Source organism: Equus przewalskii, chromosome 25 (genome assembly GCF_037783145.1).
Source record: "Equus przewalskii isolate Varuska chromosome 25, EquPr2, whole genome shotgun sequence".
NCBI classification, from domain to species: Eukaryota; Metazoa; Chordata; class Mammalia; order Perissodactyla; family Equidae; genus Equus; species Equus przewalskii.
The window spans coordinates 34,904,286-34,925,315 of record NC_091855.1 but is presented as its reverse complement, the minus strand read 5'-3'; the positions used below and the strand labels follow the sequence as shown (position 1 = coordinate 34,925,315).

At 51.9% G+C, this 21,030-nt stretch overlaps 1 protein-coding gene across 3 annotated transcripts in view; it reads right to left on the bottom strand.

Moving 5' to 3' along the window:
• Positions 1-21,030, bottom strand: part of SLC24A4 (solute carrier family 24 member 4) — a 157,372-nt gene that overhangs the window by 50,857 nt on the left and 85,485 nt on the right. For all 3 annotated transcript variants that reach the window (XM_070594483.1, XM_070594482.1, XM_070594484.1), the window contains 7 exons: positions 12,790-12,866; positions 9,412-9,486; positions 7,094-7,178; positions 6,456-6,559; positions 5,542-5,616; positions 2,879-2,904; positions 1,268-1,321 (listed from right to left, as the gene is read on the bottom strand). In XM_070594483.1, coding sequence (XP_070450584.1) covers positions 1,268-1,321; positions 2,879-2,904; positions 5,542-5,616; positions 6,456-6,559; positions 7,094-7,178; positions 9,412-9,486; positions 12,790-12,866 — 496 coding nt within the window. The remainder of the gene's footprint in view (positions 1-1,267; positions 1,322-2,878; positions 2,905-5,541; positions 5,617-6,455; positions 6,560-7,093; positions 7,179-9,411; positions 9,487-12,789; positions 12,867-21,030) is intronic.

Here is a 21,030-nt window from a genome sequence, read left to right as displayed (position 1 = left end):
TTGGCCCTGTGCTAACATCTTCCTCTATTTTGTCTGTTGGACGCTGCCACAGCATGGTTTGATGAGCGGTGTGTAGCTCCACTCCCAGGATCTGAACCTGTGAACCCCGGGCCACCGAAGCAGAGCATGTAAACTTAACCACTGCACCACTGGACTGTCCCCTAACACTCATTTTTATAAAACACTATAAATGTTTTATATAAATGTGAGGATTCATAGTCTCATAAAACTCAGTCTTGTTTTTTTTTTTTAATCACCCGTGGAGATGTACAGAGGAAGATAAAATCTGAATGTGGCTCAGTTCCAGCGTAGTTTTTCCTTTTTCTTTTTAATGTGGTAATATATATATAACATAAAATTTGCTATTTTAACTATTTTCCATTTTTAAGTGCACAATTCAGTGGCATGAATTACATTCACACTGTTATGCAACCATCACCACTATCTATTTCCAACACTTTTTCAGCATCCTAAGTTAACCAATTAATTGGCGCCCATTAATTAGTTAATCATTGATTACTTCCTCCTCTCAGGTAATGTCTAATTGACTTTCTGTCTCTAAGAATTTGACTCTCCTAGGTACCTCACATGAGTGGAACCTGACACTATCTGTCCTTTTGTGGCTGGCTGCTTTCACTCAGTGTAAGGTTTTCAAGGTTCATCCGTGTTGCAGCCTTTCACAGAATTTCCTGCCTTTTTAGGGCTGAATCATATTCCTCATGAGTAGCTGGAGATCATTCTGACCTGGGCAGCTTCTGGAGGGCCTCAAGAGTACACAACCCAGGACCCAGTGTTGTACCTTCAGTGCCATGAGTGGGGCCCCCTGCTGTTGTGCATGGTGGTGGCCCTGAGAGGTGTCATTTCATGAAGCCGGGAGCAGACGTGGAGCTGCCCGGTTCTTTGAAAAGAGTGGTGTTAAATTATTAGGAGATTTAGAGAGCCAGCGACAAAGAGGCGTCGCCTGGGGCATGGAGCAGCGGCCGGAGGAGGGTGGGAAAGAGGCCCCCTGCTTGGTACTCGTCTGAGGAGTGGCCTCGTCTCCCCCACCAGCCCTGACTCCCCTGGCCCGGGTGCGGACAGCACCCTGAAACAGTGTCTGAACATCTCTCCCCTACTCCGGCCACCCACAGCGGGGTGGCCCCCGAAAGCCAGGACCGGTCAGAGTGACTGACAGGCTGATGGGGGTTTTCTTCCTGTTCTCACAAAAGGCTAGAGCAGGATGTGGAGGGAGGTGTCAGACGGCCCAGGAGAAGAAAAGGGCACTTACTTCATGGTCAGAATGTAAAACACGTACAAGATGATGAGCACCAGGCCTTCCCACCTCAAAGAGAGAAAGGAGACGGTGGTTAAAGTCAGCGAGGCCCGCGGCACTGATGGCTGGAGTGACCGGGACAGTGGGAACAGCAGGGCGGCTGTCCTTCCGCCCTCCCTGGCCCAGCACCCGGCCCAGATCCCAGGATGCGGGTGAGCGGCTCCAGCCCCTGGCTGGCTGGCAGTCTGAAGCCCTCTTGGGGACACAGAGCGAGGCTGGGGGGGGGGTCTTCTCAACTACGGGGGGCTGGAGGATGCAGGAGTAGATCCCCCAGCTGCCTAGAAAAGGGAGGGACCAGGGCCACCACATCCAAGGACTGGGGGAGGGGAGCGGCCTGGAGTCACGCAGACTTGAGTCTATGAGGCCCTGTGGTCACCAAGATTCTGGCCAGGGACCAGAGGAGCCGTGGGTGCAGGTGGGAAAGGACCCCAAGAACTGCCTACAGGGAAGGGCCAGGCACGTGGCCTCCCGGCTGAACGCTGGGCCCAGGTGGGTCTTCTGGGGTCCACTCTTACCACTGTCGGGCAGAGGCAGCACCCAACGCCACCCATAGGCTTAGACCACAAGCCTCTGAGGAGCCACCCAGCTTGTTCTGGCACCTGCCAAATGTGTACTAAGGGCCACTAAGTGCCCAGCACAGGCTACGGGCATTTTGAAGGCTCTCCCTCCGCTGGCACAGCCCAGAGACCAGCAGAGCCGCCAAGGGACTTGTAGACGATCTGACATCCCCCCCCCCAGCCCCAACTCCCCTACAGCTGAGGAGGATGAGACCCAGGAGTGGACAGATGTCCGACTCACACAGGGGGTTCGGGGCCCAGCACCGGGTTTCTCCAGGCCCAGAGCACGCAGCCGCTCATGTCAGGCCACCTGAACAGAATATTCCCACAGATAATCACATACGAGGGGCAGATTCTGCATCACTGTCACGAGGAGAACGTTCTCATGGCTTACGAATATAAGATGCATTCACGCCCGACAGAGTGGGAAGCCCAAGCTCATCTTTCAAGTCTGTGCTTTATCTATCACTTCCTATCTCATGTCATGAAGATGAGGCCCTATATTTTATTCTGAATTGTTGTAATTTTGCTTTTTACAGTGAGATCTTTAATTCATCTGGAATTTATTCTCGTGGAGGGTGTGAGGAAGGGATCTGATGCTGGTTTGTTCCGCATGGATTCCCAGGTGTCCCAGCGGCATCTGAGACCCCTCCCTAGCTCACTGCCTTGTCTTGACACCTGTCAGATCCTCCAGCCCAGATGTGAGCCCATTGCTGGGTTCTCGGCTCCATACTGGCCTATGCTTATCTCTGTGCAAAAACGCCATACCGTTTTCATTATTTTAGCTCTATAATGTATCTCGATATCCGGCAGGTGGAACTATTAAAGAAAACAATTTCTGTCACTTTGAAAGGATAAATAAAGGCGTGATTGCTTAGAATGACAGCCTTTTTACTTTCACAAGTTCGTAAGCTTTATGTTTGCAAAAATAATTTTTAGAAAGACCCAACGAACCCAACAAACAAGGATACTAACAACAAAGGAGCGAAAACAAATGTTCAAAACTTACCACACAATTTCTTCATCATATATGAACTGGAAGGCAAAAGAGACAAAGGGTGGGGGGACATATTTATTCCAAGAGAACAAACACAGAGCCAGCTCACACTGGCTTGTTAACGTGTCTTATAGGAAGCTACGCTCCTTCTCCATCTCAGGGTTTCTCAGCTGCAGAAGGTGACCTTTCTCTAGTTGAAACCTAGGACAGCAGATGCTGCGATATGTGGCCGTGTGGGCTGCACAAGAGAAACGGCCTATGCTTCATTATGGCCCACGTGGCTGCTGAGGACCGGCCCTCGCTAACGGAATAGAGTTGCTAAAATAAAAAATCCTAAAAACTAAAAAAGCATCTATGTATAGATGTATGTATGTACCTATTTATCTATCTATGGGGCCTGGATAGGAGAGGAGGGGAGTCATTTTCTTAAAAATAAAGAGTAACCCCTTTGGGAATTCTGAGGGCTAAGGTCCGACTTAAACCATTTGAAGGGAGACTCGGGGTGAGGGAGGGGAGTCCACGCTTCCTAAGGGGGCACTCATATTGCCAAAAACCACACCCAGCATCTTCAACACAGACACGGATAGATGATGCTTCTGTGGTCCAGGGGTGGAGTCTTGTGACCGCCCCAGCCAGGTCCAGTGTGGACAGGCTGTGTCCACCAATCTGATTCTCGGAGACACAAAGGTTCCTACAGGGGATGCCAGGAGAGGCCAGCGGGCCGTTGTCTGGAGTTGGACCCATGGCACCCCTTCTCCTTGTTCACAGTGGGCAGCACACATAGGAATTGCTTCGGGAACCTACTTCTAGGAGGATCAGCCTGGTTGGACATCTCTGCGAGGCTCCACAGACCGAAGGCTCTGAGAAGTGGCCCTCAACAGAGGGGAGCCCAGTGCTAGCCGCCCCCCTCGCCCTGCTTTATGGGGATATTTTTACAATCCAATGGAGGGCTCCTGGCATTTAGAGGCAGTGAAGGTCAGGGGTGCTAGCCAGCTTGGAACATGTGAAAAGGTTCGATCGGGGGAGTTTTTCCATATGTGACACGTCTTAAATGTCCTGCTAAAAATTCAGGCAAGTGGAAAAAAAACCCCTAAGCTAGAATTTAACTCTATAGTACAAATCAACATATTTTTACATGGTTTTAATAAATCTTAATTTTCTAGGAGGTCACTGTCATACAAATAGAAGGATGACTATGCTCAGCTCTATTTAAGATTTTATCAGGAGTCATCCATAATTTTGGAAAATCACGTCATCAGTGTCGGCACCACTCCTGGGGCCTGAGACGCCGGCCCAGCACACGGGCCTGGGTCTGCGCTGGTGGTTGCTGGGCCCGGAGATTTTCTGTTTGAGGGCAAGAGATTACATCATCAGGTGTTCTAGCATCTTCATGCCAAAACATTGACACACTGAAAGATGCACTCTTTTATTATAAATCACTTTTATTTGTCTTTTATAGTATAGTTTGGTGTTAAACATGTTTTTTGAAATTGTGTATAGGTAAATTATTTTATCTACAACTTTCATTTTTAGGGGGTGGTAGGCAGCCTCTCAGATGGCCCCACTGATCTCCCTGCCTGACTTCATGCTCCCCTTGAGCATGGCCTGGACCTAGGGACTAGCTCCTAACAAAGAGAAGATGGCAAAATTGATGGGCTGTCACTTCTGAGGTTGGGTTACAAAAAGACTGTGGCTTCCATCTCGGCTCTTTCTCACCCTCACTCCGAGGGGAGCCAGGTGCCGTGTTGCAAGGTGCACTATGGCACAGCCAGCGAGGAAGGCCCTGAGGCCTGCCAACTGCCACCCGAGGGATCCTGAAAGCAGATCCTTGTCCAGGGGAGCCTTGAGATGACTATACATCCGTGAGAGACCCTGAGCCCCGGGACTCAGCCAGGCCACTCCCACACTGGATCCATAGAAATGGGAGCAATAAATGTTTTAAGCTGTTGAGTTTTGGGGAAATTTGTTACACAGCAATAGATAACTAATACAAGGGACATGATTGTCATAAACAGTGGGTGCTAGATCTTGTAAGGTTAAGAACTGTCACTCTAGGGCACATTCCATACCCTAAAATCTGGGCATGCCTTCATCAAATATGACCTGGCCTTGTGCCACCACTTCAAAGCTCATTTTTGTCTGAAATCTGTGGATGATGCATTCCTTGGCAGTAGCTGTGTCGTGTGCTTCACTCTTGTGCCACTGTCACATGCCGTGATGTCACCCCAGCCCATGGAGGGGCCACAGGGCTGCCCCACACACTCACAGGCCCCAGGGATCTCTGTTCTGGCTCCCCTGCCTTTTCTCTCTCTGCCCCCGTGCTGGCCTCTGTTTTTTCTGCTGTGCAGCAAGCTGTGAAACCAGAAACTCTGCTTCTTAGTAAAAGGGCTCAAAGTGAGGGTATGAAGGGCCTCTGATGAGCAAAGTGCTCGAGCTTAGTTGCACAGACCCTGCAACACGTGTCCTGGGTTTTTCAAGGCCTTTCTGAATTCAAGTGGGCCCTGGACTCGCTCCATAACGAAGCTGTGAGGTGTGAGGTTTTCGGGAGAGGCAGGCACAGTGGCAGGGGGATCGGTCAACGTGACTGCAATGAGTGGTCTGCACACCCCCCAGTCGGGGTGCTGGGTCCTCTGGTTAAAGCGCCAGGGACAGAGGTGGGCAGGAGGGCAACTCACGGCAATGAGCACGACGACAGAGAGGGTGTAGAACACGGAGTCTCGGCACACGGCCCACCACGTCAGACGGACCACCTGCCGGGCAAAGGGCCGTCAGCTGCTGTGGGCTGGGGGCACGAGAGTGGGGAGGGGGTGAGGGGCTTCCCCACCACCCCCACACCCCAGGGGTGCAGAGACACACCCACGGAGCTCCTCCTAACTGTGCCACCAGCAACAAATCTCGCCTGGCTGCTCACGGCCGCCCGTGCTCTTCATTACATTTGGGGAACAGAACGAAGCCTCGTTGTGTTCGTAAGTGATGGTGAGGCTGCCCCCACTCCTCCAAGGGGACAACATCATGTTTCGCAGCAGAAGCCCCGCGTTGAGGCGGAGCCCAGAGGCCCTCGCTCTCCCCCTCGATGCTGGAAACTTCTGGCGGTAACTGCTCACCTCCACCTCCCGCGGCAGGGCAGGCCCACCCACGAGCCCGACTCTCTGAGTCAAGTCTAATGTCCCCCCATGGCCCTGAGGACCAGGAGGGTGATGATGGGGTTTCGACAACAAGCCAGCTTCACGCTCCCTGCCGGGGAGGCCAAAGGCAGGTCCAAGATATTTCCAGAGTCTGGCTCAGGAGGCGCCCCTTAAATATGGACTGTTGTCGAGTGAGTGCTCACCCCCGGACTGGCCACGAGCCGACGCTCTTCCTGCCCTCAGACCACTGACTGCAGGAGGGGGAGGAATGTCACACGCCGCTGGGACACACGGGGAAACCGGCTCAGAGGGGGAAATCGGGTCGCTCAAAGCCACAGGGAGTCAGGGGCTCAGCTGAGGCTGGGCCTTGGGTCTCCCCCTCCTGCCCCTCACGTCACTTCACCAGGGCTCATCCCACCACTAAAGGGCACTCGTCAGTCAGGCCAGGGAGAGAAACCACTGACCTGCCCGGCGAACAATCCACACACTCCGATGATACACAGGATGTTGAACACGGCAGAGCCCACGATGGTCCCCACCCCCACGTCTCCGTGGGTGATGAACACACCTGGGTAGGGAAGGGCACCAATCCTCGTCTGCAGGGCCCCCGCCTGCCCCCCCAGACCCAGGCTGGCTGTGAGGCCTGGCCCCCCTCCCACGAACCAAGGGGAGTCATTCCTCCATCAGACAGAACGCCCATGATGCTGATGAGAATGGCAAAACCAGAGAGTGGACATGCCCTTGGGGCCCGGCTACCCAGTCCTCCCATTTTTATGGACAGCTTTATTGAGATACACTTCACACGCCACAAAATCCACCCATTTAAAGTATACAACTCAGTGTTCTTAGTCACAGAATCGTGCGACCATCACCACAATCTACTTTTAGAACCTTTTCATCACCCTGAAAAGAAACCTGGGACCCACCAGCACCCCCTCCTCCCCACGCCCCAGGGAGCCACTCGTCTACTTTCTGTCTCTCCAACTCTCCCGTTTTATAGATGAGAAAACTGAGGCTCAGAGCTGACAAATGCCCCCATTGGTCAGGGCCCCAGACTGAGGCTCTTTCGAGACCCTGTGAATCCAGCCGGGGGGTTTCTCACCAATAACAGAGGCGAAGAGCTCGGGTGTCGAGCTTCCTGCAGCCATGAAGGTGGCGCCGGCCACGTCCTCACTCAGGTGGAGTTTCTGAAACAGAAGTGACCACAGGCTGTGACATGGGGGCAGCAGACATGCTAACTGGTCACTCCGGCAGCCAGGGAGAGCACAGGGAGCAGCGCTGTAGCCGGGGCCAAGCCTGTGGCCGGCAGCCTCTCCTCCCTGCACCCTGAGCACGTGCCCCCTGCCACCCCGTCGGGCCCTCAGCCCAGAATCCCCTGCTCCCCGTCTGTCAATTCCTCTTCATTCTCCTCCGACGCTTGGAGAAACCACGAGATGCTGGGGCTGCCCGTCATCCACTTAAAGGCGCCTCCCTGCGGTTCTCTGGAGGCCTCTGGGCAGGCTGGCTCAGGGCAGGGCTCGGTTGCCCCATCTCCCACCTCCGAAAGTACCCCTGAGCAGCCCCGGGCTCTGGAGCCACGGAGGAACCCCCGGGCCAGCACAACCTCCCTGCTGAGCTTGCTGCCAAAGGGGTCCTCAGAGGGGTCAGAGCTCTGGGCTTGACAGAAGCGGAGGCAGGGGTACAGCACTGACCTCCAGGGTCCAAGTCCGGCCACCTTAACCCGGTCAAAGGGGAAGGTTCCACAGAAGAGGTTCTGCCATCAGAGCATCTCCAATAGCTTCCAGCAGAATCCAAACCATGCTACGTCCTGTCCTGCCTCCTCCCTGCCTTTGCCTGGGCCATTCCCTCCTCTTCCCCTCTCCTCCCTCTCTGCATGCAGACATCCTTCCCACTGCCAAAGCCTGGACCAAATGCCACCTCCTCCATGAACCCTTCCAGGGCTTCTCTCCAACAGAGATGCTCCCTCCCTTTTTTCAGCCCCTTAGTCCTCTGATGGCTCTCACTGAGCCCCTTCCAGGGCCAAGACCATCACCCTCACTTACTTCTGTGTCCTTAAGGGGACAGATAACCTCACGGGGCACCTCTATAGTACACAGTCCTGTGTCACCAGTTACCCATCTTCCACGGGCTCCTGTCAACCCCAGAGGGGCAGGGGGCCCAACCCTGCTGCTGTGGGCCCCCACACTCTCACATTAGTGAATGCCCGGGGTGCATGTTCTGTGAGACCAGCTGACTGTGTTTTCCTGAGGGCCTCCTTCCAAGAAGCGACAGGCCACTTGCAGGGACCACTGCACCCTCAGCACGCCACGCCAGGACTCCATCCTGAGGCTGAGCCTCCTGTCCTGACATCCCCAGTGGTCGTTTCCTTACGCTCTTTCTCGGGCTTGATTCTCTCACAGATCGAGGTGAGCACGTGGCTCCATCTGAGTGGGGGGGGAGGGTCGGGAGGAGGGGAGGTCCCTTTGCGCACTTCTGCCAGGTCCCTCACTGTCTAGGGGACCCAGGTCAAACGCAGCCTGTCCCTGTCCTGTGCTGAGCAGTGGGGTAGAGTAACAGCCTGCCCCTGACAGTCCATGTCCCCAGCTGCAACTGTCACAACAATATGGCCTCTGACAGCTGAGAGGTTTCACAGGGTTACGCGTGGCAAAGCCCGGACCAGGGTGCACGCAGCAGGTGCCGAAGACAGAGGATATTTTCCTTCCTCGGCCAGAAGCCAAGAGTAAGGCAGAGTAGAGAGACAGACGGGGGTCTTGTATACGGGGAGAAAGACGAAAAGAAAGTGAAAAATTAACAAAGGGGGCCAGCTTGGTAGCATAGTGGTTAAGTTCACACGTTCCACTTCGGCAGCCCCGGGTTTGCAGGTCTGGATCCTGGGCATGGACCTATGCACCACTCACCAAGCCATGCTGTGGCAGCGTCTCACATATAAAAAGTAGAGGAAGGTGGGCACAGATGTTAGCTCAGGGCCAATTTTCCTCACACACACAGATCAACAAAGGAATTAAAAGGAGAAAACGTTAGTCTGCGAAGATTGGGACAAGAGGCATCCTCTCCCTAGGGACACAGGTCCCACCTGGTACCTGCCAACTGCAGCTGGTTATGACAAATGCTCCTGAACGAACCGTGGGTGGCTTAATGACCGATGGCCTCCGGCGGAGCAGGAGGTTCTGGGTAAGGATGGCACACTGGTCGCATTTTCTTCTGCCAAACTCGTGTCGGGGACACCACCCGCCAACTCCAATCTGGGGGTTTCAGGCTGAGGGTTCGCCGTGGCGACACTACTCTTGTCCTGACAACCTTCACCGCCAGAGTGTTCCCCACTCCAGTCCTTCTCGGCCTGACCCTGACATGCAACGTGTCCTCCATCACCCCCAGCCCCCTCCCAGGCTTCGCAGGGGGTCCCAGGTCCCTCCCACGTACCTCACAGATCTTCTCTAGAGATGGAACAAAGAAGTCGTCACACACGATGGCCAAGGCATAGAACATGTACAGAGCCTGCAGAGGAAACACGGAGACACCACGCGTCAGCTGCTGCTGAGGAGGCGCGGTCGGCATCCACCATGCCCCAAACCAGCCCGCCGGGGCGGAGGAAAATTCCAGCACCACAGAGATTTGCTCTCTCAGTCCCCTCACTGACAGATGGGGAGACAGAGGCCCAGAGGGGGAAAATAACTTGCTGAGCAGCAAAGGGGACTAAACCTCAGGCCCATGGCACCGTGCTCCTTCCTTTCTTAAAGCAGCAGCTCTGCCAGCACCAGACTGTGCCCTCGAAAGGCAGGATCTGACCTTAAAGGCCAGGAAGGAAAGCACTTAGAATCACCATTCTAAGACTTTAAAATAGTCATCATCCTGATCTTCTCCATTTTTAGTGATGGCACCATTTCCCTGTTATCTAACTCCCCCCACCGCTCCCACCAAAACAAATGGCAACTTGAGAGCCAGCATTTCCTGGGATGCTACTTGATGTGGACACAGGTTAAAACACGTAAGCCACTGGCATTGGGAGGTTCACGGAACAGAGTCCAGATTCTAAGGCTGATCCCGGGACTTAGGTGCCATGTGACTTTGGGCAAGTCATATCTCTGGGTCTCAGTTTCTTCATCTGTTTAATGAAAGAATAAGACGAGATCAGTAGTTTTAAAATGATTTTATACACAGAACCCCTCCCTGCCCTGTCTACCACCAGGGCTTTACTGAGCTCATCCTGTGTGCCAGGTGCTAGTAAGGAGAGAATGCCAGGAAAAGCCTCTGCCTCTTGAAGTGACCTCAGTGGGGCGCAAATAAACAAATAGGCAAAAGTGCCAGGAAACAGCAAGTGCAAAGGTCCTGAGGTAGGAGCGAGCTTGGTGCATTTGAGGAACAGCCAGGTCCCCAGGGCAGGTAGAGCAGAGTGAGAGTGAGATGGAAAACGGAGAGCATGAGGTTGGAGGGAGACACAAGGATGAGGACCCATGGAAAGGCAATGGGATTTTGTGCTCAGCGCTGGGGGGAAGCCATTTCTTTCTTGAAAGACAAAATGATATGAATGCCCTGTTTGCAAAAGAGAGAAAGGCTGGGCTGCTTCATCCAAAACAGTGGGATACTCCAGCAACCTCGTAATTAATTGTGAGTAAATAAAGCAGAAGCTCCATCAGTTGTGGCCAAGCTCATCTCCCAGGCAGAGGGCCCCCCCAGGAGGCAGAAGATGCCTCAGAGGCCCTGGAGAGCAAGGGGACCAGGCTGGTGCCACTGTTTCCATCACGTGGCCGGGAGCCCTGAGAGGTGGCAGACAAACGCTGGCTGGGGAGCTCCAGCCGCTTCTTGCTCTGATGAAGGGTCAGCGAACTGTTTTAAAGAGTCAGGTGGTAAGTGTTTCAGGCTTTGACGGCCACACAGTCCGTCAGGATCACTGCTGCCATGGAAGGGCAGCCACGAATGGGCGTGGCTGTGTTCCAATAAAACTTTATTTACAAAAACAGGAGGCGGGCCGGATGGGCCCTCCAGCCACAGCTTGGTAACCTGCTCTGAAGGGTTCCTGCTGAATACTGAGGTGCCCTCAGGCTCAGGAAAAAAGGTTTTGTCTCAGCAACACCAAGACTTTCATGGAGCAGGAAGACAGAACGATGGAACTAATTCACCAAGCCCTTAGGGAAAGGGGAGGGTGTGGGAAAGCCAGAGAAACAGGAAGGTACTAACTCCATTACAGAAGCAATATACGGGCCTGTCATTCAAAATCTGCCTACAACCTCCATTCTAACCTTCGTTTTCATTAATGGTTTATCCTGTTAATTAAAACCTCACTCATTCACAATTCCCCAGTGGCCACTCTCCATGTGCGAATCCCAGCTTTCGCTTTCTTAATTATCTCTTGCAAAGACTAATAGTTGGTTGGGTTTACACATATGAGCAGATGGTGGTGGGTGCTGGGGATCGTAATCAGGAGGAAAATTTGCCGTGGTTGATCCAACGTGGAAGGGCAAACCGTGCCCGCCTTCATTGCCCACGCCATTCAACAGTGTCAGCACACTTCTTCTGCAAAGGGACAGACGGTAAATATTGTTGGCTTTGTGAACCAGGCCGTCTCCGTCACACCTTCTCAGTCCTGCCGCTGAATCGCGAAGCAGCCAGGGAGAGCACAGGCACACCGCCGAGATGTCGCGGGCTCAGTTCCAGACCACCGCAATAAAGCGAGTCACGTGAAGTTTTTGGTGTCTTGGCGCATATAAAAGTTATGGTTACACTATACTGTAGTCTATGAAGTGTGCAATAGCATTGTGTCTAAAAAGACAATGCACATACCTTAATTAAAAATACTTTATTGCTAAAACATGCTCCCCATCCTCTCAGCCTTTAGTAAGTCTTAATCTTTTTGCTGGTTGGAGGGTCTTGTAAAAGAATGTAATATCTGTGAAGTGTAAAAAGCAAAATGCAATAAAACGAGGTATGCCTGGATAGAAATGAATAGGAATGGCTGTGTTCAATAAAGCTTTATTTACAAACACGGGCAAGGGCAAGGGCCGTAGTTTGCCTACTCCTGTCAGAGAAGGGTGACTTGTACCTATAATTTAGGCTTCAAGCCACTATTCTTTTTTGAATTGCTATTTGAACTCTACCAATTGTCATCTAAGCTCATATAAACATAGAGGGAAGTTTGAGAAGAAATGCACCCAAGTTTGAGGGGCCGGCCCCAAGCCATGGGGGTTAACTCCAGTGCATTCTGCTTCAGCAGCTTGGGTTTACAGGTTCAGATCCCAGGCATGGACCTACACCACCCATCAGGCCATGCTGTGGTGGCGTCCCACGTACAAAATAGAGGATGACTGGTACAGATGTTAGATGTTAGCTCAGGGCAAATCTTCCTCAAAAAAAAAAAAAAAAAAAAAGAAGTGCACCCAAGTTCTAAACTATAGTTATGTCAGGGTGGTAACATCTGGGGGCACGATGGGAATCATAGCAAGCGCGCACAGAACACTCACTCTGCGTCCTGCAGTGTCTGATGCCCTTCATCCACACGCACGCATATTTGTACATCTGAGAGGTGCTGTCATTCCCCGTTTTATAAAAGCAGAAAATGAGGCACAAGAAGACTGGAATTCCTGTCTTGGCTCTGGGGCCACCTGCTGTGTGACAATGAGCAAGTCACCTAACACCCTAAAGACTCCATTTCTTTGTGGGTGAAATGGGTCCAGTATCTGCCCCCCACGGGGCTCCTATGAGGACCGGACGAGACCTCCAAGACGCTCTGGCTGCGCCGAGCTCTGCAGACAGGCTTCACCGGCCTGGCGTATGCGACCGTCCCACCCCGCGAGGGCCACTTACCCCAAGAATGTGCAGCAGGACGGCTCCGTGCTGTCGCTCCCTGTTGGAGAACAGGTCTGTGGGGAACTCGTGAATGGCTGGAAGACAAGAGGACACACAGAGTGTCAGTTATCAGCGGGCCCCCTGGCGAGCCTCAGCTCAGGCCTGGGTGCCACCACAGGACTGCAGAGCCCACCCCGCTCTCAAGTGCCCAGGGAGGGGGCCAGCTACTTCTCCTCGGTCCAGGGCAGACTTGCACTCCGAGGAGGACATTGCTGGATACTGAACTATCCACAGATATTCTAGCACCTTCCAGTTGATCATGTTTTACATATCCCTTGCAATGAAAAAAAAGTATGAAACACCTTGCATCCACTAGGATGGCTATAATCAAAAGACAGATAATAGTAAGTGTTGACAAGGATGAGGAGATACTGGAAACTTCATACACTGCTGGCGGGAACGTAAAATAGTGCAGCCACTTTGGAAAACAGTCTGGCGGTTCCTTGAAAGGTTAAACACAGACTCACCATATGACCCAGCGATTCTACTCCCAAGGATCTACCCAAGAGAAATGAACACGTATGTCCACACACAACTTGCACATGAACGTTCATGGCAGTATTATCCATAAAAGCTAAAATGTGGAAACAACCCCAACATCCACCAACTGACGAATGAATAAATAAAATGTGATATATCCATACAATTGAATATCATTTGACAATAAAAAGAAACGAAGTGCTGATACATGTTACAACGTGGGGGGACCTTGAAAACATTCTGCTAAGTGAGAAGATGCCAGTTACATATTGCATGATCCCATTAATAGAAAACGTTCAGCAGAGACAAATCTATGGAGACAGAGGCAGGTTAGTGGCTGCCCAGGGCTGGGGGTACAGAGGGATGGGGGATGACAGCTAAGGGGTGCAAGGTTTCTTTCTGGGGTAATGGAAATGTTCTAAAGTTGTTTCGGGGGACGCTTGCACCATTCTGAATACACTCAGAGCCACTGAATGGGTGAGTTGTACAGCATGTGAGCTATATCTCAATAAAACTGTTAGCAAAAAGAAGCACAAAAAAGTCAAAAGACCCTAAAGAGGAAAATCAGGGGATGGTTCTGTGCTTTGTCAAAGGATTCTGATCACATTCCCGGCAGAGACCTTCCCCAGTGGCTGCGACACACACTTGGTCCTGTTACGGACCCAATTCCTGCCAACGGTCAGGCTGAGGCTGGAGACAGTCAGCCCCGCTCAGGAGGGCAGGCTCCACATCACACTGCCAGGCTCAGATCCTGGCTCTGATCCCAGGCTGTGTCGACAGGGACACGTTCCTTAACCTCTTTGTGCCTCAGTTTCCTCACTGGTAAAACGGTGAGGTGGATTTTAATAACATGCCTTCCTTTTAAAGCATTTCAAACTTGTGGTAAGCTTCAAATCAGCCCTCCCAAGATTCTGGAATATTCTTCCTGCACCACTGCCAGGTCAGAATTGAGAAGCAGGCTCCATGAAAGGAAGAGAGGTATCCTTGTCCCCTCCCACTGCAGTCATTTCTGGCACGCACTCCCCCACCCCCATAGCTCAGGGACAGGCGCTCTCCTGCAAGGTCCTTCCAGCTTATCCCCGGCCCACGAACCTCTTCTCTCAAGCTTTCTTCCCATCCATGATAGATCTGTCACTCCAGATGGGGAAGCCAAGACCCCAAAGAGGTCAAGTGACATCGGCAGGGTCAGGGATGGCAGTGCTGGTACCAGAAAAACTGCTCCCAGGTGAGCACTCTTTCAGAAGAGCTGCAGGACACAGGGAGGATGACCAATGGGAGGTGAGGCTCGAGGTAAATCTTGGAGGAGGACCCAAGGCTGAGCAAGGGAGGGAATGAGGGCTGAGCGCGTCGGTCCTTGTCCCAGTATCCCCTGCACCCATCAGGCCCATCAGGTGCAAGGTGTGCTTCCACCGGCATCTTGGGTCACTGAGCACCATGTCATAGGCCCTCCTTTGGCCCCAAGAATGCCCCTGCCAGGACGGGCACCACCACTCCTGTTATGGGCTCTCATCACCCTGGAGGGTGGGCAGCCCCGTGACGTGCAGAGCCCCCTGCATTGGGAATCAAGCACTCGGGGTTCAGGTATGATCCCTGACACCCTCAAGAGGTCTGAGTAACTGGTCTGCCTCTCAACGCCCAGAATGTTCATGGGTAATGGAGGAATAATGCCTTCTCTCTCCCTGATTTGACACAACCAACGGATAAGTACTTTGTTGTTAATGTCAGTTCTGCACATCCTGTCAGCTAGACCAGAAGCTTCCGGAAGGCAGGGATCCACCCTGCCCTGTAACGCATCCTCAGCGCCTCGGCCAGGCCTGGTACACAGTAGGTTCTCAACAGACCGTGTCAATCAATTGAAGAAACACTGATGAACACTAACAAAAATAACCATCTGTATCATCTCAACCTATTAGAACATTTTCATTATCCTTGCAAATGCTTTAAGCACCTTCAATGATACTTGGTTCATAGTGGGCACTCAATCAATGCTAGTTAAATAAGTTTCCAGGACAAAAATCCCTTCTCTGTAAATACAATTTGGCCCAAACTGAGAGTGGTGGTTTCTCCCTTCTACGGAAACTTTTCTGTTTTTCAACATCAGATTCTTCCAACAAGACCAGAAAACAGCAGCTCCCCAGACACCCAGAAAACGCTCCCACTTAAAAACAAGCAGCATTTAATGAAATATAGATTCTTTCCCTCTTTCTTTTTCCTTTTCCCGTAATCAAACTTCTTTAATAAAATTGCTACTCTCAGTTCAAGGGCATGGATCTGCCTCAAGGTTTGTCGGCTCAGAGATGGAGAATTAGAGAGAGGGAGACGGCATTCCTGCGGCCAGGATCTTGTTCCAGGAGCACAGAGCTGTCTGGGATCTTTCAGCGCAGATCAATGGACATTTCTGCCATGAAAATTCGAGGCAGTTCCTGATTCTTCAAACCAGTGTTTTGAGAGCCGGTAATTTATTCAATCCTGGGAATTCATTGAAAATTAGAATAAAATAATGCTGCCTTTCCGCTACAAGGACATACCTGCCTCCAGCAGGGAGGGGATGTGGATTATAAATGGCTTTGTCCTTGCTGGGAACAGACGTCTGCTGGTTCAGCCACAGTGCCTTGCTCTGCAACCCCACGTGTATGTCGGCGGGCAGCGGAGGGGAGCAGATGCCATCCACGGCCTTCATTTTGCCAGCAAAGACAGAGTTTAAGCAGCAGAGCTACCAGCTGCTAATGCCCCATTGCCCTCTGTGCCCACCCAAGTCTTCTGGACACGTCCTGAACCCATGAAGCAGGCACTGCAGCCATCGATGTCCCTGCTTTCCAGATGAGGTTCAAATGAGGCTCAAATAAGACTCAGTGCTTGCAGCCACATAAGCCAGGACTCACAGGGGGACCCTCTGATCCTCATCTAGGGTTAGGGGCTTCCTCTAACACGGGTGGAAGTCACGCTGCACAGGAGATGGAAGACCCGGATCAGAGTCCTGGCTCAACTACCCACGAACTTGGGGGACCCTGGCAGAGTCATTTAACCTCTCTGTCCCTCAGTTTCTTCAGTAGCAATCCCAAGATTGCCAGGATCACAAAAGCTGCCACGCAAGGAGGTGAAATAGTTACCATTACCGTGTGTGGCACTCCCCGGTATGGATATTAAAGGCTGCAAGCTGGCAGATGACCGCCTCACCTCCCCAGGTGGCACGGGTAGCTGGGACCACTCCACTCCCCATTTCAAGAGTCAAATCCTCTAGGAACTGGCCTACAGGGGTACAGACCATGGAACATGCACAGCAGGAACTCTGTCCCTCCCACCTTTGTCACCAACAGCAACAACTCTAACCTGCAGCCAGCCCAAGCAGCTGCTCCGGACACCGCCTTTCGATGCCGAAGCCTTAGGTTTCAGGAGGTGCCTCTGCCCATTATTTATTACCTGCACTACCTCAGCAAGTTGCTTAGCATCTCAGGGGCTGTGACGTCTCACCCATCAATGGGGATCACAACAGAACCTGCCCATCAGGTTGCTGAAGGATTAAGTGATACAGACAATGCACGCACAGCACTCAGCCCAGACAAGCGGCCGGTCACTCTGAGGATGTTAATTTACAGACATCTCCCTTGACACAAGTTCTGTCTCCACTGTTCCAGAGGAGGAACTTTGCTTTGTGAAAGCAAAAGAGGAGACAAAACCAGCCGAGGGGGCAAGGAGCGAGTGAGATTCGACTGGCCACGTGAGGATCTGAATGCTGATGCAGTTCAACCCCAGCTTTCTGAGAAAAACTGCTCTCATGGGCTTGCTGGGATTGGAGGCCCCCAGGCCATGTCAAGGGCACGATGCTTGCGTGTCTGGGAGGAGCCAAGCCTGCCCTCGAATCCCCACCAGGGAGGAGGGAGGAATCAACAGGGCACACGCATTCGGCTTTCGAGGTCACGCTTAAGCTTTTAAGCTGCAGAAATCCGGGGACGGAGGGTGTGGGGAGAGGGGAGAGAGGTGTCTGCAGGTGGAGCCGAGCTGAGAAACCAGGAATGACCCAGCCTTCTCCACATCCTGGCCTTGGGGGGAGGAGATGAGGGGAGGGAAAGCTGCCAATGACCCAGCAGCTACTCTCCACCCTGCTTTTAGGATTCTTTCCTTTGGACCTCGGTGCTCAGAATCAGCTTCTCCATCACTCTTGGTTCTGGACACATCCCCCGCCAGGGGTCTGTCTCCCTCCAGTCTGCTCACCCTCCATGGTGTGCAGGGCCAGGCAGTGCTGGAGGAGGGGTAGGGTAGGCCCTCTTTCCTGCCAGTTCCCTTCCTGAACAGCGGAGGGGAAACCGTAAGATCCCTGGGGACAAAAGCAGCTGCAATGCCCCCTCCCCAGCACCAGCTACCGAGCTGTCCATCACCCTATAAAGGAGACCCCTAGGCACACTTGACCTTTTTTGTTGACACACACAGTTACATGGTAACACCATTTTAATTCAGAAAGCCTGAATTAGTGTGGCCTTTTCAAGGCTGCACACTCCTGCCAGCATGGCTCTTTGTTCTCAAAATGTATTAATTTGTCCAGCAAGTGTTTACTGAGCACCCACTCAGGAGGCGGTGGATTCTCTGGGAAAGGACAGATGAGATCCAGATGCATCCGTGAGCGAACTCAAGCCTTCATCTTGGCTCTTCATCTTGGAGGGTGATCTGACTTTAGGAGAAAGCCAAAGTTATTCAGACAGCGTGAGGTCATCAGGATGACATTGGTCCTGAAAGAGCACAAGTCAGGCACAAGGCTAGGTGCCAAGCCCCCAGAGTGCACCCTTAAGGGGCTGGTGGGGGGAGACGGACAAATAAACAGATGACCAGGAGACAGTGAGAAGCTTGCTGTGATGGTGAGCACCGAACCGAGCCAGGGGTTACTGACTTGGGGGAGGGTGCTGGGTGGGGCAGTGAGCCCACAGAGAGAGCAGGCCCACGTCAAGGTTTGAAGCCCTTTGATCTGCCCCGTCCGTCCTGAGAAGATCATTATTCCCCCTTTATTGATGAGGACATGGAGCTCTGAGAAGCTCTAGCATCCGCCTGCAGTCACACAATCACGGTTAGGCACAGGAGAAAGAAGAACCCTGGCTGGGGGCCAACCAATACCAGGCTCTTCTCATCTGAGTAGTTTACTCACAACAGGTGCACATCTCAGGAGCAAGGTCTCCTATCCAAGGAGCAGCCTCTGTACCGCTGGAAGCTCCAGGGGCCATGCCGAGGAGTCTTGCTCCTGAAAGGAGGAACGCTCATGGTGTCTTGTAGGTCAGTTCCGCTTATGGTCCAGGACTTACCCATACAGAGGTCTAGTCTATTATTTCATGGATCCAGGGAAACCTGTCACTCATCTTCCTTGACCTCCTTGAGACATTTAATAAAACCAACCACTTCCTATTTATGTATGAATGAACGTATGTACGGTACGTATGAATGAATGAATGAACGTACGTATTATCTATCTATCCACCCACTCACACACCTAGCAAAATCCATTCTTTGTGGCATGTACTTTTATGGGTTTTGAGAAACGCATAGAGTTGTGCATCCACCACCACACCCCTGAGATAGAATAGTTCCATCACCCCCAAATTCCCGTGTGCTGCCTTTTTGCAGTCAAACCCTCCCCTGCACCTCAACCCCCGGCCATCACGATGTGTTTGCTTTCCCTATAGATTGCCTTTTCAGAATGTCACATCAACGAATCATAGAATATGCAGTTTTTTTGGTTTGACTTCTTGCACTTAGCAAAATGCACGAGATTCACCCACGTTGTTTGTGTGATCCCACCCTCTGGCGAAGTTCTCGCTTCGTTTCTTTGACCCCACACTCTCCCCTGTGCAGTCTCCGTTAGAGCCCTCCTCTGTGGGACCCTGAAGGCTGGGGTTCTTGGGGCTTTGCCCTGAGCCCTCTTCTCCATGTACACACTCTCCCCGGGGGACCTGGTTTTGACTTTCTAATCCTTGTAGACTTCTCCCAAACCCCAATCTTTCCAAGCTCAAGACCTAATATGCCCAGCTGCCAACTGGACACCACTCCTTGGCCATCCTATAAGCATCTTTAACCTGTCCCCAGGGAATGGTCCACCATCCATGGCGGTCTGGCGCCATCCTTGATGACCTCCTCCTCCCTCATATCCCATGGGTGGACAGGCCAAGTGGTACTCAGCATCCATTTGAACTTCCTTCCGTGAACCTTCCCATCAGAGACAGCAGATACAGATGTGCAGGCTGTGCCCTGCATGGTCACACGTACCAGCCCTACTTCCTGTCCTACGGCGCCTGGACTACCACGCAGCGGGTTCTGAATGAGAAGCAGGTGCTGCCAACCTGGAGGATTAGAGGGCAGAAAAAGGCAGAGATGTTCTTCCTCTGGCGACCAAGGTTACAGACACGCAGCGCTGAGAGGCTCCTGGCAACAGCATCCACTGTCTTATTCCCACATTAGATGGTTTTGAATTTGATCAATCGATTTCCAATCCTGCTCCTTTAGGCCTTCTTGCAATTTTGTAAACCCCTAATTCCCGGAATTAAATTCCTTTCTGTTTAAAACACTGAGAGTGGCTTTCACGCCCTGCACTGAACACTAACTATACGTTCTACCCCCACTCTCAGCCAATCGTCCACAGGGTCCTGGCAACCTTACTTCCTAAACAGCTCTCAAGTCCATCCACCTCTTATCTCCACCCCCTGCACCATCTCTCGCTGGACCGCTGGACCACTGTGCCAGCCTCCTAACCCGTCTCCCCACGTCCATTCTCAATCTGTGTCCTTTCTGTTTTCCACATGGCGACCAGACAAGCTTTTCCACATGCACTTATGGTTCTGACCTCTTCAATGGCTTTCAATTACTCTTAGGATAAATGCCCCAAACCCTGACAAGGCCTTCAAGGCCCCTCACAGCCTGGCCCTGACAATTTCTCCAGTCTCGTGATGCCACCTTCTCTGCCACGCCTGCTCTGCACCGGCTGCACTGGTCAAGCCTGTGAGCTGCCAGGTCCTGGCACGAGATGTTGAGTGAAGGAGTACTTGGCCTCCACTTCCCTTCTGACACCAACCCTAGAGCCACTAGAATGAGAAGGTCATCCAGGAGCCAGTCTGGCTGGTCCTCCTTTCTCAGCTCCAGGCTTCCGAAGCTGCTGCCTGGCTGCTGAAGCGTGACCCTTCTCGGAGGGGACGTGTTTGACGGAGACGTGCTGGCGTTCCATGTTGATCTTTCTCCAAGCTTTCAATTAGCCGATTTCTCTTTAGGGAATAAACTGTGAATTGCATGTTTCAAAAAGAAAAAAATTGCCTCAAAACATGTCATTCTCTTTGCTTTCTACCCTGGTTAAAAATAACCCCACCTTCGAAGGCCTGACGTCTATTCTGAAACTATGAAAGCTAGTCTGGAAGGCCGGGAAGTAATTTACATAGCTCCAAATTTCTATCATTTCCACTTACATGTTTCAGAAACCACACAAGTGACAGAAACCAAAAGCCAAAAAATCGTGATTTTCCCCAGTTCCATGGTTTAAAATAACTTAGCTAAGAATTCATACCTTTCATGGGCAACAGTTGGAATGTCTAGGTTTTATATCATCGTCTTCATGTCCCAAACAGGAGTAAAAATAATTAGATTAAATCATTGGCTTAGCCAGCATGAAAAGGAGTTAAAAATCCTCTCTCTCTTCCAGTACATTCCAAAAGAGATTAAGCACCACGAAAAATAAAAATATGATTGGAAGAT